Source organism: Dipodomys merriami, unplaced genomic scaffold (genome assembly GCF_024711535.1).
Source record: "Dipodomys merriami isolate MVZ:Mamm:240054 unplaced genomic scaffold, mDipMer1.0.p SCAF_428, whole genome shotgun sequence".
Classification (NCBI taxonomy): domain Eukaryota; kingdom Metazoa; phylum Chordata; class Mammalia; order Rodentia; family Heteromyidae; genus Dipodomys; species Dipodomys merriami.
Window position 1 is genome coordinate 423,202 of NW_027205915.1, and position 15,618 is coordinate 438,819.

Here is a 15,618-nt window from a genome sequence, read left to right on the forward strand (position 1 = left end):
AGTTTTAGAACAATTAAGTCAAGGAAGGATAGAAGAGACTACTAGTCCGTGGAATACTCCAATTTTTGTAATAAAAAAGAAGTCAGGAAAGTGGAGATTATTACAAGATCTAAGGGCAATTAATGAGACCATGCATGACATGGGAGCCCTTCAACCAGGCCTGCCTTCTCCTGTTGCAGTCCCACAGGGTAGATATATAATAATAATAGACTTACAGGATTGCTTTTTTACAATAAAATTACAGCCAGAAGATTCCAAGAGATTTGCTTTCAGTGTCCCTTCAGCTAATTTTAAACAACCTTATAATAGGTACCAATGGAAAGTGCTACCTCAGGGCATGAAAAACAGCCCTACCTTATGTCAACAATATGTAAAGAGGGCTATAGAAAAGGTTAGAGAAAAATATCCAGAGGCATATATTATTCATTATATGGATGATATACTTATGGCCGATGAAACTAGAGAAAAGACAGAGAATGTATTACAGGATATGATAGAACAATTAACAAAATTTGGGTTAATAATAGCTCCTGATAAAGTTCAGCATGAACGGCCTTTAAATTATCTAGGAAAAGTGATTGGACATGATTATATTGTGTCCCAAAAAACGCAAATTAGAATAGATAAACTAAAAACATTAAATGATTTTCAAAAATTATTAGGAAATATTAATTGGATTCGGCCTAGTTTAAAAATAACTACAGGACAATTAGATCCTTTGATGAAAATGTTGAATGGAGATCCTCACCCTAAATCTGCCAGGGAAATAACTCCTGCAGCCCTAGCCTGTATAAAATTGATAGAAGAAGCATTAAATACAGCTAAAATACAGCAAATTAATATTACACAAACATGGTCCTTTATAATTCTGGCTACAAGCTTTACTCCCACAGGATGTTTTTGGCAGGATGGAATATTGGAATGGATCCATTATTCCCATAACCCTGGAAAAATAGTTGCTTCATATCCCTTCTTATGTGCTAATTTGATTTTAAAGGCTAGATTAAGAGCTAGAGAATTATTTGGCCAAGAGATACCTAACATTATTGTTCCCTATAATAAGAAACAATTAGATCATTTGATACAATTTGATGATGATTGGAAAATTGCTGTGTTGACTTATACAGGTAAAATAAGCTTTCATATGCCCCAACATCCTTTGTTACAATTTTATACTGAAACTCCTGTGATATTTCCAAAGGTTGTGGTTACAGAGCCTTTGGGCGGGGCATTAACTATTTTTACAGATGGATCTTCTAGTGGAAAGTCTGTGGTTTATTGCAGTACAAGACCACCATTAATGTCTTATGACCCAACTGTATCTGCACAACAGGCAGAACTTATTGCAGTTCTGCTAGCCTTTCAAAATTATTCAGAGGAGTTTAACCTTTACACAGATTCCCGCTATGTAGTTTCCTTGTTCCCTGCCATTGAAACAGCCTTAGTTACTGGTCAATCTAAAGTTAAAGAATACTTAGTACAATTACAACAGCTATTACAACAAAGAACGGCAAAGGTGTTTGTGGGTCACATCAGGGGGCATAGCAATCTCCCTGGACCTCTGTCTCAAGGTAACAAGTTTGCAGACTTATTAACTAAGGGAGGTCATGTAATGTCAGCTTTAGAAGAAGCTCAGGAAAGTCATAAACTACATCATCAAAATGCTAATGCCTTAAGAAAGATGTTTCAAGTATCTCGAGAACAGGCAAGACAAATTGTCAGGGAATGTGAGGCATGCCCGGAAGTTTTTCATCCACAAAAAATGGGAGTTAATCCCAGAGGCTTAAAGCCAAACATGTTGTGGCAAATGGATGTTACCCATGTAACAGAGTTTGGGAAACTTGCCTTTGTCCATGTTAGTATAGATACTTATTCTCATGCCATGGTTGCGACAGCCCATTCTGGAGAAGCTGTGAAAGATGTTATTCAACATTTGCTTAAAGCCTTTGTGGACCTAGGAATTCCTAAGGAAATAAAAACAGACAATGGACCAGCATACACCTCCAAAGCTTTTGCTACATTCTGTGCACAATGGAAAATTGTGCACAAAACAGGGATTCCATATAATCCACAAGGCCAAGCAATCATAGAACGGGCTCATCAGACCTTAAAAAATCAATTGACAAGAATTAGACAGGGAGGAGGGAAGCAATACTCCCCCCATTACACTCTTAACCATGCTTTGCTGGTCCTTAATCATTTCAATGCTGATGAGCAAGGAATAACTCCGATGATGAGACATTGGGGCATGGAAAAAACTACAGCTCTTCCTTCAGTAAAATGGAAGGATCTGCTCACTGGAACCTGGCGTGGGCCAGACCTCCTGTTAACATCTGGGAGAGGCTATGCTTGTGTTTTCCCACAGGATGCAGAATCCCCCATTTGGGTCCCAGACAGACTCATCCGGCCCTTCTCGGGCCCAAAAAAGAGTCAGGAGGAAAGTGAAAATACATCGGGAGAGAAAACTGGTGCAGAAGATGAAGACTTTCTCTCTATCACCACCGCAGGCTGATTCTACAAACATCGTTGCACCACCTATGTGGGAACAGATCCAGAAGTTGTGCGAAGAAGCTCGACACACTGTTGAGGCCACCGGAAATCAACCCAGTCCGGAAAACATGTTTTTAGCCATGCTTGCTCTTGTTTCTTTACAGGTGAAGTACACTTTTTGTACAATGTATTGGGCATATGTTCCTGACCCACCTTTGCTTCATCCCGTGGGCTGGACTCACCCATCTAACATAAAAGTGCTAATGAATGATACCTCTATACTAGGGGGCATTCCAGTGGGGTCGGAGGAGCCTATGACCTCCACGTATCTAGATTATGAGGGAAGATCTGATGTCACCCCTATATGCTTGGCTTTAAAAGGCCGTGCTCCTTTTGCATGCTTACCTGTTAACTACAGGACCCTTTATACTGATGCACCTGATAAGACTAATACTGCTTCTAGCAGTAAGAGGGTGATGTGGGAATTGAGTTTTCAAACACTTGGGTATGCTAATTACAATGAGACCTTTGATAACAATGTTAGCATGCCTTTTCCAAATTGTTTAACAACTTACCAGGATAAAGATCAATTTTGGGACAGCAGAACAGAAAAAGAACTTCCAACATGGTTGGATTGTGGATTTCCCCATTCTGCCTCTGTACATTGGCCTAAGGGTACTACAGATTTGGTATTTGATTTTTCCATTGCCAACCCAACTTATGACTATAAAAAATATTTGAAAGAAAATGAGAATGTGAAATTCACAGGCTATCGAGCTCCGGCTGACTCGGAACCGGTAAGGCGTTGGTTCACACCTGGATTTGTCACCCCCATGTGGGTTGCTAAATCTAGTCATTATGGAACCATCGTTACCCATAGAAATTTGTTTAGATTTGCTGCAGCTGCAAATATGGTATTGCTAAAAAAGCCCAAAACTAACCTACCAGAGTCAATTGCATTGAGAGCTTGTTTGTCTTATCCGTATGCAGCTTTAATTGGAAGTGAAAAGAAGATTAACATTACACATATAGGAAATTCCTTTTTAATTCAATGTTACTCTTGTCGACTGACCAACTGTGTTGATGCTTCCTTAGATAAAGAATTTTCAGTAGTAATTATTGTAAAAAGACCTGAATATGTAATGCTTCCTGTGAATTTACATGATGATCCTTGGTTTGATAATTCTGCTTTGCAAACACTTCGTGTTCTGTATGAATTAATACGACCAAAAAGATTTGTTGCGGCATTGATTTTTGGAATTGCTTCCCTTATAGCATTGGTAACTTCGCTTGCTGTATCCACCACTGCGCTAGTACAACAAGTGCACTCGGCGCATTTTGTTAATGAGTTAAATAAGAATGTTTCTCTAGCCTTAACAGAGCAGCAGATCATTGATCAAAAATTAGACAGCAAACTAGAGGTTTTGGAGGAAGTAGTCTTAAAGTTAGGGACTGAAGTTAATAATCTTAAAACCCGGCTGGCCACTAGATGTCATCAATCATTTAAGTACATTTGTGTTACCCCATTGCCTTATAATGACAGCTTAGATTGGGAAGCTACCAAAGTGCATTTACAAGGAATCTGGAAGGACAATAGTTTAACTCATGATATAGGACAGCTACAAAAAGACATCTCAGCCCTTAGTCAAGCTCATTTGGAAACTGCAGGGATAAATTCGTTAGCAGAAGACTTACAGAAAGGATTAAAAAGTCTTAATCCTTTAGATTGGTGGCACTATTTGGTTACATTTGGAGTCATAACACTAATTGTTATATGTGTTCTTGTTGTCTTTCCAGTCCTCTTCAAACTAGTCTTCCGCTCCATCTCCTCTATACGAGCTGAAATCTGGCACATCTAAAAAAAAAAAAAAAAAAAAAAAAGGGGCAAATGCCACGCCGACCCCAGTAGAGTCTGCTTAGCATGGGAAACCATCTATCAGACCATGATAGGGGCCTCGAGACCTATCTCTGAGTTTTGGGACTTCACCGAAGTCTACCTCAGAGAATGGGGCTTTACAGAAACCTATCTCCAAGTTTTGGGACTTCACCGAAGTCTACCTCGGAGAATAGGGCTTCTAAGAGGCCTACTCCTGGGAAAAGGCTGGCAAAAACCCCTGGAAAAGATGTGTTTCTGTCTTTCTTCTCCTCATAAAGAGTGCCTATTAATCTTTTACTGTTTCTACTGTTCATTGTACTTACTCATTGTCAACGTTCCCTTATTCAAAGCTCTTTCTTAAGAGTGTTGACGACTCCAATATCTGATGAGTGTCTTAAAAATATGACTAACTCACTAGAGTTCAGTGCTACCCTGAAACCCCTCTTATGGAGGCTAGTAGACAAGTTATAAGTAAATATAAAAGTATTGGGGGTTTCACAAAGTCACTCCAGCAGAAGGAATTGTAAGAAATTTACAAAAAGTTGTAGGCACGGCTAGAACAGAAAGAATGTATGGCAATTGCTGAGATAACTACTTAGGAGAAAGAACTTCCTCATTTACTAAGACTTGCTAAATCTAAGTCTCCTTGGTGCTTACTATTAAAGAAGGAACAGGAAAGATCTTAATGGGACAGTTAAGGCCTCTATAGAAAAAAGTATAGATCTAGGCCTCCCTGACCTTACTATTAAAGAAGGAACAGGAAAGATCTTAATGGGACAGTTAAGGCCTCTATAGAAAAAAGTAGTGGTTAATTGGTGACAATCATCGAAACCAATTGTATTTCTTAAAAATAGAGGTGAAGCTGGAAACAAGTGCTTATCAGGCGACCAGCTGGTGACCGCCCAAGAATGAAGCCCTGCAGCAAGATTATGTAACCTTTTGCCCTTTCTTATGGAGACTTTTTGCTATAAAAGTTTGTTATCCTCTGCATTAAATCGCACTCAGCACTCAGCATCCACTCCTAATGTGTGTGAGTTGTCTGTTTGCCATCTCCCCGTCCTATTCCAGGTTCCTCCCCTAGGTATCCTTCGTCGTCCCGACAGAACCCGGTCCGCGGCAGGTGGCGCCCAACGTGGGGCTCAGAGCGGGGCAAGAAGCAGTTTCTTCAGTCAAGGAACCTTGGGAGGTAAGCATCTATCTCTCTCTCTCTCTCTTTTCTTTTCACCTGGAATCGTAGTCAGAAGCTCGTTGGGGTGCTGCAGGCCCCTCAGTTGTGACTGAGAAAGATAACGAGTAAATCATGGGGAGTTCATCTTCTAAGAATAAGAATAGGTTTGTCTCTATACTAAAACAGAAGCTGAAAGCACGAGGCATTAAGATCTCCACAGCAACAGTGAAAAAATTTTATAATTTTGTGTTACAAACTAATCCTTGGTTCCCGGAGGAAGGAAGCCTTTCTCTACAAGATTGGCAAAAAGTAGGACAAGGGATAAAAGAGTTCTACCAAGCTCAGGGCTCAGCAGCAGTCCCTATGACAGTCTATTCATTATGGACTCAGATAAGAGATCTTATGGAAGAGAAGACTGAGCAAAAATGCTTAGCCGAGGAGGCAGGTCCCGCAGTCAAAGAAACCTCTGAGTTAAAGAGCTGCGATCGGTGTCAAAACTATGGCACAACAATGGAAGCTACAAACTTAGGTAATAAGGAAAAACCATGTATAGATTTAGATAAAGACGGGGACAATAATACTGAAGAAGTGAAAACGCCTGCACTTCCGCTCACAGGTTTCCGAGCAGCTATGTTAGAGGCAAAAAAGCTCGGCGATACTACGTTCACTTTCCCTATTGTTGACCTGGACCAGGGCCCACCTCAGTGGGAGCCATTATCCTTAAAATTACTAAAAGAATTACAAACAGCAGTAAAAACTATGGGTCCTTCTGCCCCTTTTACTTTAACAATCCTTGACTCCATAGCAAACGATTGGCTAACTCCTTATGATTGGTATCAAACTGCAAAGTCGGTGCTAACACCGGGGCAATACATATTATGGAGAACAGAATATGAGGACCTTGTTAAAGGAGAAGTGCAACGGCGATTATTCACAAATTCAGGCCCTAAGCCTACAGTCTCCATGTTAACTGGTCAGGAGGATTATGCAGACATTAGAAAACAACTTAAACTCTCAAAGGAGATTTTAGAAACCATCACTAAGCTTGTTATTACGGCCTGGAGAAAGTTACCATCAGGGGAAGGAAAGACCACTGTTCTATCAGGAATTAAGCAACGGCCTGAGGAGCCATATGAGGAATTCATAGCTAGGTTGGAGGAAGCTATTACAAGAATGTTCCCTCCTTCTGAGGGAGCTCAAATCATTCTCAAACAATTGGCATGGGAGAATGCTAACACTGTGTGTCAGGAATTAATCAGGCCAGTGAGGAAAACAGGAGGCCTACAAGACTATGTTAAGGCTTGCATAGATGCTTCTCCTGCTATGATTCAGGGACTTGCGTATGCTGCTGCCATAAAAGAAACGCCTTTTCAAACATATGTGAAAAAGGTAACCAGAGGCTCAGGATATAATCCTGAACAAAGAGTATGTCATAATTGTGGCAAACCAGGCCACGTTCAAAAGGAGTGTAGAGCTCAAAAGCAACAGAAGGGATTAGGAAAAACACCAGACCTATGTGCTCGGTGTCAAAAAGGGTACCATTGGAAAAGTAAATGTAGATCTAAGTTCCATAAAGACGGAACTCCTCTTCAAGAGGAAACAAAAAACGGACGGAGGGGCAACCTCTCAGCCCCTCCCCAAGAGAGGAACTAAAGCAAACTATTCATGACTTGCCCAGAGCCACTCCAGGGAGTGCTGGATTGGACTTGGCTGCTACTCAAGATCATATCATATCCCGAGATAATGGGGTTGTATTGTTAGAGACAAACGTAAAAGGGGAACTCCCTTCGGGAGTAATGGGCCTAATAATGGGCCGGAGTTCAAACTATAAAAAGAATTTTGAGGTTTTACCAGGAGTAATAGACTCAGACAGTCCTACCACTATAAAAGTCATGATAAGGTCTTTAAAAGAGACTATTCAAATTCATAAAGGGCAGAGGATAGCCCAGATACTTTTACTTTCATATTTAAAGTTGCCTAATCCCACCTTGACTCAGAACAGAGAAGGAGGGTTTGGCACCACAGATACTGTAGCCTGGGTTCAGGAAATTACAGATGAAAGGCCTTTCAAGGACATTAAGGTCAATGGAAAACAAATAACAGGGCTCCTAGACACAGGGGCTGACAGATCCTGTATAGCTGGAAAGGATTGGCCTACAGCTTGGCCAGTGCAAGAGACTTCTTCCTCCCTAATAGGATTAGGGATGGCTTCTAATGTAGCTCAGTCAGCTCAGAAACTCAAATGGGTATGTGAAGGGCAGCAAGGCCACTTCAAACCTTATGTTATCCCAAGCTTGCCTTTTTCTTTATGGGGTAGGGACATCATGCAGGACATGAATGTTCAAATAGGGCAAATAGACTCCTCATCGAAGGAGCAAAATTTTTCATAGGGGCCACTGAGGAACAGCTTTATGCTGACAAAATAATATGGAAAAATGATGACCCTGTATGGATTAATCAGTGGCCCCTAACCCAAGAAAAGATTCAAGCCATACAGGAATTAGTTTTAGAACAATTAAGTCAAGGAAGGATAGAAGAGACTACTAGTCCGTGGAATACTCCAATTTTTGTAATAAAAAAGAAGTCAGGAAAGTGGAGATTATTACAAGATCTAAGGGCAATTAATGAGACCATGCATGACATGGGAGCCCTTCAACCAGGCCTGCCTTCTCCTGTTGCAGTCCCACAGGGTAGATATATAATAATAATAGACTTACAGGATTGCTTTTTTACAATAAAATTACAGCCAGAAGATTCCAAGAGATTTGCTTTCAGTGTCCCTTCAGCTAATTTTAAACAACCTTATAATAGGTACCAATGGAAAGTGCTACCTCAGGGCATGAAAAACAGCCCTACCTTATGTCAACAATATGTAAAGAGGGCTATAGAAAAGGTTAGAGAAAAATATCCAGAGGCATATATTATTCATTATATGGATGATATACTTATGGCCGATGAAACTAGAGAAAAGACAGAGAATGTATTACAGGATATGATAGAACAATTAACAAAATTTGGGTTAATAATAGCTCCTGATAAAGTTCAGCATGAACGGCCTTTAAATTATCTAGGAAAAGTGATTGGACATGATTATATTGTGTCCCAAAAAACGCAAATTAGAATAGATAAACTAAAAACATTAAATGATTTTCAAAAATTATTAGGAAATATTAATTGGATTCGGCCTAGTTTAAAAATAACTACAGGACAATTAGATCCTTTGATGAAAATGTTGAATGGAGATCCTCACCCTAAATCTGCCAGGGAAATAACTCCTGCAGCCCTAGCCTGTATAAAATTGATAGAAGAAGCATTAAATACAGCTAAAATACAGCAAATTAATATTACACAAACATGGTCCTTTATAATTCTGGCTACAAGCTTTACTCCCACAGGATGTTTTTGGCAGGATGGAATATTGGAATGGATCCATTATTCCCATAACCCTGGAAAAATAGTTGCTTCATATCCCTTCTTATGTGCTAATTTGATTTTAAAGGCTAGATTAAGAGCTAGAGAATTATTTGGCCAAGAGATACCTAACATTATTGTTCCCTATAATAAGAAACAATTAGATCATTTGATACAATTTGATGATGATTGGAAAATTGCTGTGTTGACTTATACAGGTAAAATAAGCTTTCATATGCCCCAACATCCTTTGTTACAATTTTATACTGAAACTCCTGTGATATTTCCAAAGGTTGTGGTTACAGAGCCTTTGGGCGGGGCATTAACTATTTTTACAGATGGATCTTCTAGTGGAAAGTCTGTGGTTTATTGCAGTACAAGACCACCATTAATGTCTTATGACCCAACTGTATCTGCACAACAGGCAGAACTTATTGCAGTTCTGCTAGCCTTTCAAAATTATTCAGAGGAGTTTAACCTTTACACAGATTCCCGCTATGTAGTTTCCTTGTTCCCTGCCATTGAAACAGCCTTAGTTACTGGTCAATCTAAAGTTAAAGAATACTTAGTACAATTACAACAGCTATTACAACAAAGAACGGCAAAGGTGTTTGTGGGTCACATCAGGGGGCATAGCAATCTCCCTGGACCTCTGTCTCAAGGTAACAAGTTTGCAGACTTATTAACTAAGGGAGGTCATGTAATGTCAGCTTTAGAAGAAGCTCAGGAAAGTCATAAACTACATCATCAAAATGCTAATGCCTTAAGAAAGATGTTTCAAGTATCTCGAGAACAGGCAAGACAAATTGTCAGGGAATGTGAGGCATGCCCGGAAGTTTTTCATCCACAAAAAATGGGAGTTAATCCCAGAGGCTTAAAGCCAAACATGTTGTGGCAAATGGATGTTACCCATGTAACAGAGTTTGGGAAACTTGCCTTTGTCCATGTTAGTATAGATACTTATTCTCATGCCATGGTTGCGACAGCCCATTCTGGAGAAGCTGTGAAAGATGTTATTCAACATTTGCTTAAAGCCTTTGTGGACCTAGGAATTCCTAAGGAAATAAAAACAGACAATGGACCAGCATACACCTCCAAAGCTTTTGCTACATTCTGTGCACAATGGAAAATTGTGCACAAAACAGGGATTCCATATAATCCACAAGGCCAAGCAATCATAGAACGGGCTCATCAGACCTTAAAAAATCAATTGACAAGAATTAGACAGGGAGGAGGGAAGCAATACTCCCCCCATTACACTCTTAACCATGCTTTGCTGGTCCTTAATCATTTCAATGCTGATGAGCAAGGAATAACTCCGATGATGAGACATTGGGGCATGGAAAAAACTACAGCTCTTCCTTCAGTAAAATGGAAGGATCTGCTCACTGGAACCTGGCGTGGGCCAGACCTCCTGTTAACATCTGGGAGAGGCTATGCTTGTGTTTTCCCACAGGATGCAGAATCCCCCATTTGGGTCCCAGACAGACTCATCCGGCCCTTCTCGGGCCCAAAAAAGAGTCAGGAGGAAAGTGAAAATACATCGGGAGAGAAAACTGGTGCAGAAGATGAAGACTTTCTCTCTATCACCACCGCAGGCTGATTCTACAAACATCGTTGCACCACCTACGTGGGAACAGATCCAGAAGTTGTGCGAAGAAGCTCGACACACTGTTGAGGCCACCGGAAATCAACCCAGTCCGGAAAACATGTTTTTAGCCATGCTTGCTCTTGTTTCTTTACAGGTGAAGTACACTTTTTGTACAATGTATTGGGCATATGTTCCTGACCCACCTTTGCTTCATCCCGTGGGCTGGACTCACCCATCTAACATAAAAGTGCTAATGAATGATACCTCTATACTAGGGGGCATTCCAGTGGGGTCGGAGGAGCCTATGACCTCCACGTATCTAGATTATGAGGGAAGATCTGATGTCACCCCTATATGCTTGGCTTTAAAAGGCCGTGCTCCTTTTGCATGCTTACCTGTTAACTACAGGACCCTTTATACTGATGCACCTGATAAGACTAATACTGCTTCTAGCAGTAAGAGGGTGATGTGGGAATTGAGTTTTCAAACACTTGGGTATGCTAATTACAATGAGACCTTTGATAACAATGTTAGCATGCCTTTTCCAAATTGTTTAACAACTTACCAGGATAAAGATCAATTTTGGGACAGCAGAACAGAAAAAGAACTTCCAACATGGTTGGATTGTGGATTTCCCCATTCTGCCTCTGTACATTGGCCTAAGGGTACTACAGATTTGGTATTTGATTTTTCCATTGCCAACCCAACTTATGACTATAAAAAATATTTGAAAGAAAATGAGAATGTGAAATTCACAGGCTATCGAGCTCCGGCTGACTCGGAACCGGTAAGGCGTTGGTTCACACCTGGATTTGTCACCCCCATGTGGGTTGCTAAATCTAGTCATTATGGAACCATCGTTACCCATAGAAATTTGTTTAGATTTGCTGCAGCTGCAAATATGGTATTGCTAAAAAAGCCCAAAACTAACCTACCAGAGTCAATTGCATTGAGAGCTTGTTTGTCTTATCCGTATGCAGCTTTAATTGGAAGTGAAAAGAAGATTAACATTACACATATAGGAAATTCCTTTTTAATTCAATGTTACTCTTGTCGACTGACCAACTGTGTTGATGCTTCCTTAGATAAAGAATTTTCAGTAGTAATTATTGTAAAAAGACCTGAATATGTAATGCTTCCTGTGAATTTACATGATGATCCTTGGTTTGATAATTCTGCTTTGCAAACACTTCGTGTTCTGTATGAATTAATACGACCAAAAAGATTTGTTGCGGCATTGATTTTTGGAATTGCTTCCCTTATAGCATTGGTAACTTCGCTTGCTGTATCCACCACTGCGCTAGTACAACAAGTGCACTCGGCGCATTTTGTTAATGAGTTAAATAAGAATGTTTCTCTAGCCTTAACAGAGCAGCAGATCATTGATCAAAAATTAGACAGCAAACTAGAGGTTTTGGAGGAAGTAGTCTTAAAGTTAGGGACTGAAGTTAATAATCTTAAAACCCGGCTGGCCACTAGATGTCATCAATCATTTAAGTACATTTGTGTTACCCCATTGCCTTATAATGACAGCTTAGATTGGGAAGCTACCAAAGTGCATTTACAAGGAATCTGGAAGGACAATAGTTTAACTCATGATATAGGACAGCTACAAAAAGACATCTCAGCCCTTAGTCAAGCTCATTTGGAAACTGCAGGGATAAATTCGTTAGCAGAAGACTTACAGAAAGGATTAAAAAGTCTTAATCCTTTAGATTGGTGGCACTATTTGGTTACATTTGGAGTCATAACACTAATTGTTATATGTGTTCTTGTTGTCTTTCCAGTCCTCTTCAAACTAGTCTTCCGCTCCATCTCCTCTATACGAGCTGAAATCTGGCACATCTAAAAAAAAAAAAAAAAAAAAAAAAGGGGCAAATGCCACGCCGACCCCAGTAGAGTCTGCTTAGCATGGGAAACCATCTATCAGACCATGATAGGGGCCTCGAGACCTATCTCTGAGTTTTGGGACTTCACCGAAGTCTACCTCAGAGAATGGGGCTTTACAGAAACCTATCTCCAAGTTTTGGGACTTCACCGAAGTCTACCTCGGAGAATAGGGCTTCTAAGAGGCCTACTCCTGGGAAAAGGCTGGCAAAAACCCCTGGAAAAGATGTGTTTCTGTCTTTCTTCTCCTCATAAAGAGTGCCTATTAATCTTTTACTGTTTCTACTGTTCATTGTACTTACTCATTGTCAACGTTCCCTTATTCAAAGCTCTTTCTTAAGAGTGTTGACGACTCCAATATCTGATGAGTGTCTTAAAAATATGACTAACTCACCAGAGTTCAGTGCTACCCTGAAACCCCTCTTATGGAGGCTAGTAGACAAGTTATAAGTAAATATAAAAGTATTGGGGGTTTCACAAAGTCACTCCAGCAGAAGGAATTGTAAGAAATTTACAAAAAGTTGTAGGCACGGCTAGAACAGAAAGAATGTATGGCAATTGCTGAGATAACTACTTAGGAGAAAGAACTTCCTCATTTACTAAGACTTGCTAAATCTAAGTCTCCTTGGTGCTTACTATTAAAGAAGGAACAGGAAAGATCTTAATGGGACAGTTAAGGCCTCTATAGAAAAAAGTATAGATCTAGGCCTCCCTGACCTTACTATTAAAGAAGGAACAGGAAAGATCTTAATGGGACAGTTAAGGCCTCTATAGAAAAAAGTAGTGGTTAATTGGTGACAATCATCGAAACCAATTGTATTTCTTAAAAATAGAGGTGAAGCCGGAAACAAGTGCTTATCAGGCGACCAGCTGGTGACCGCCCAAGAATGAAGCCCTGCAGCAAGATTATGTAACCTTTTGCCCTTTCTTATGGAGACTTTTTGCTATAAAAGTTTGTTATCCTCTGCATTAAATCGCACTCAGCACTCAGCATCCACTCCTAATGTGTGTGAGTTGTCTGTTTGCCATCTCCCCGTCCTATTCCAGGTTCCTCCCCTAGGTATCCTTCGTCGTCCCGACAGAACCCGGTCCGCGGCACTCATCCTTGTCTTGCAGGTCTTTAAAAATGCCATTTTTTCAGTGTCTCTTCTTCTAGAGCCCATTTGTGGGATCTTATGTATCCTGTACCTTAAACTGTCAGGTATATCTCCAGAATTTATCTCTGAGCCCTTCCTTCAGTATACTTCTGGACACCTCCCCTAATCCCATATATTCCCTGTACTCCACAGTTCCAGGATTTAGCAAATTACTTTCATTACAAGCCTCTGAGCCTCCTCAGTTGTATCCACAAACTAGAAGCCTAGGAATAACCTATTGGACTCCCTTTGTGGCTCCCTCTCCCAAATTCAATCCTTTCCTCTGCCCTGTGTGTTTTGTTCACTTCCCCCAACAGCACAGTCATCTGACTGTCACGTGGACCCTGCATTTTCACCTTGTATGCCAAAGTGGCATTCAGACTGCTGTGCCCTCTCCCTAACTGCATACCTCCTCCAATGATTTCCTGTTCTTTTTTAGTTTCTGACCTGACCTGCATAGTCCTCCATGGTCTGACCTCCATAGGACCCCCCCGGTTCCTCATGTGCCTTCCCTGGGTTCATCTCTTGTCTCTTATTTTTAATCTCAGACATACCTGTCCTCTACTATTGTCCTCACATCTGACATGCTTTCACAAGTATTGATATCCTATTCTCTATACTTATTCCACTCATCTTCACTTTCCAACCATTAGAAATTTTACTCATTCTTCTCCTGCTCAGGGAAGTGTGTCTAAAGAGTATAGACTCAGACCCAGAGTGCTGAGTACAAATTCTAGCTCCACTACTCACCAGACTGGACAAGTTATTTAAACTTTCTTCAGTAGTTCTGTTTTCTTCATCTGTAAAATGGTAACAATATGGTACTTATGCTACAGGGTTGTTGTAAGGAATGTGTCTATGTGTAAGGGAGAGAATGTTCACATAATGTCTAGCATCTGGTTAGCACTATAGAAATATCACTGTGAATAGATATTTCTATATTTATATAGATATAGAAATATCCATATTATCACTGTGACTAATTATAAGAGTAAAAAGGCCACAATGATTGGTGATTACCAAAATTATTAATTTGCTATTCAAAGTTGATGGGAACCTGCTTTGTTCTCATAGCCCTATATTGCTCCCATAATCGCTCACCTCCCACCCTTCTCACCCCTCCCACCTCTGGGTCTTTCCTAGTTTCCAGGAGTACTTCATCCCTGACCTCATGTGAAGTGCAAGAGCAAAGCCAGGCACAGGTGGCTCACTTCTGTCATCCCAGTTACTCAGGAGGGTCAAATCTGAGGATCACAATTCAAAGCCAGCTCAGGCAGGAAAGTCCATGAGACTCTTATCTCCAATTAACTACCAGAAAACCGGAAGTGGCACTGTGGCTCAAGTGGTAGAGCAGTAGCCTTGAGCTTAAGGGCTGAGGGACAGCACCTAGGCCCAGAGTTAAAGGCCCATGACTGCCAAAAAAAAAAAAAAAACAAAGAGAAGTTCAGGACAAGGAAGAGACCTCTATTAGAAAATCCCGGGTTCCGGGAAGATGGCGGAGGAGAAGCTGGAATCTGAACAAGCTCTCGCATAGAAAGCAGCTTTAGAGTTCCAGTGAACAGTCCTAAGCCAGAGAATCACACCAAGTGTGCCATCACAGGACAGAGAGTTAGACAAGAGAGGGGAAGCCAAGGCAAGTGGTCGCCAGCAGCCGCCACGGCGGCTGCGGCGGCGACAGGGTCGCAAGCGGCAGAGACCACAGCCGGGGGCCATACCTGAGCGCTCACACAGAGAGTCCGGGACGAAGGAGCCAGACGCAGCGGCCGAGCGGATTCTACTCAACACCAGCAAGAACCAACAAAGAGCGGACATCTTCACCCTGCAGCTTGCAGACCAGAGACGACCCAGGATCCAAGACTCGGCACCAGAGACGACCCAGGACCCAAGACTCAGCGTGAGTACAAGCCCGACATCCTCACTCCTCAGGGAGCAGAGGAAGGAAGGCCACCCCTCCCCCCCCAGCACCGGTGATCTCCATCTTGGATACCGACAAAGCTCGGAGTTGCTGCTAGCTTCAGCTCAGGCCTTGGAATAAAATGAGTCATTTAGCAGGTCACAA

General features: G+C 41.2%; 1 protein-coding gene across 1 annotated transcript; it reads left to right on the forward strand.

The window, feature by feature from the left end:
* The first annotated feature begins 2,537 nt into the window (after nt 1–2,537).
* On the forward strand, nt 2,538–4,349 carry LOC138807699 (endogenous retrovirus group K member 13-1 Env polyprotein-like). The gene has a single exon (XM_069993480.1). It carries the CDS (start codon nt 2,538–2,540, stop codon nt 4,347–4,349), a length of 1,812 nt encoding a protein of 603 aa, XP_069849581.1.
* The last annotated feature ends 11,269 nt before the right edge of the window (nt 4,350–15,618 follow it).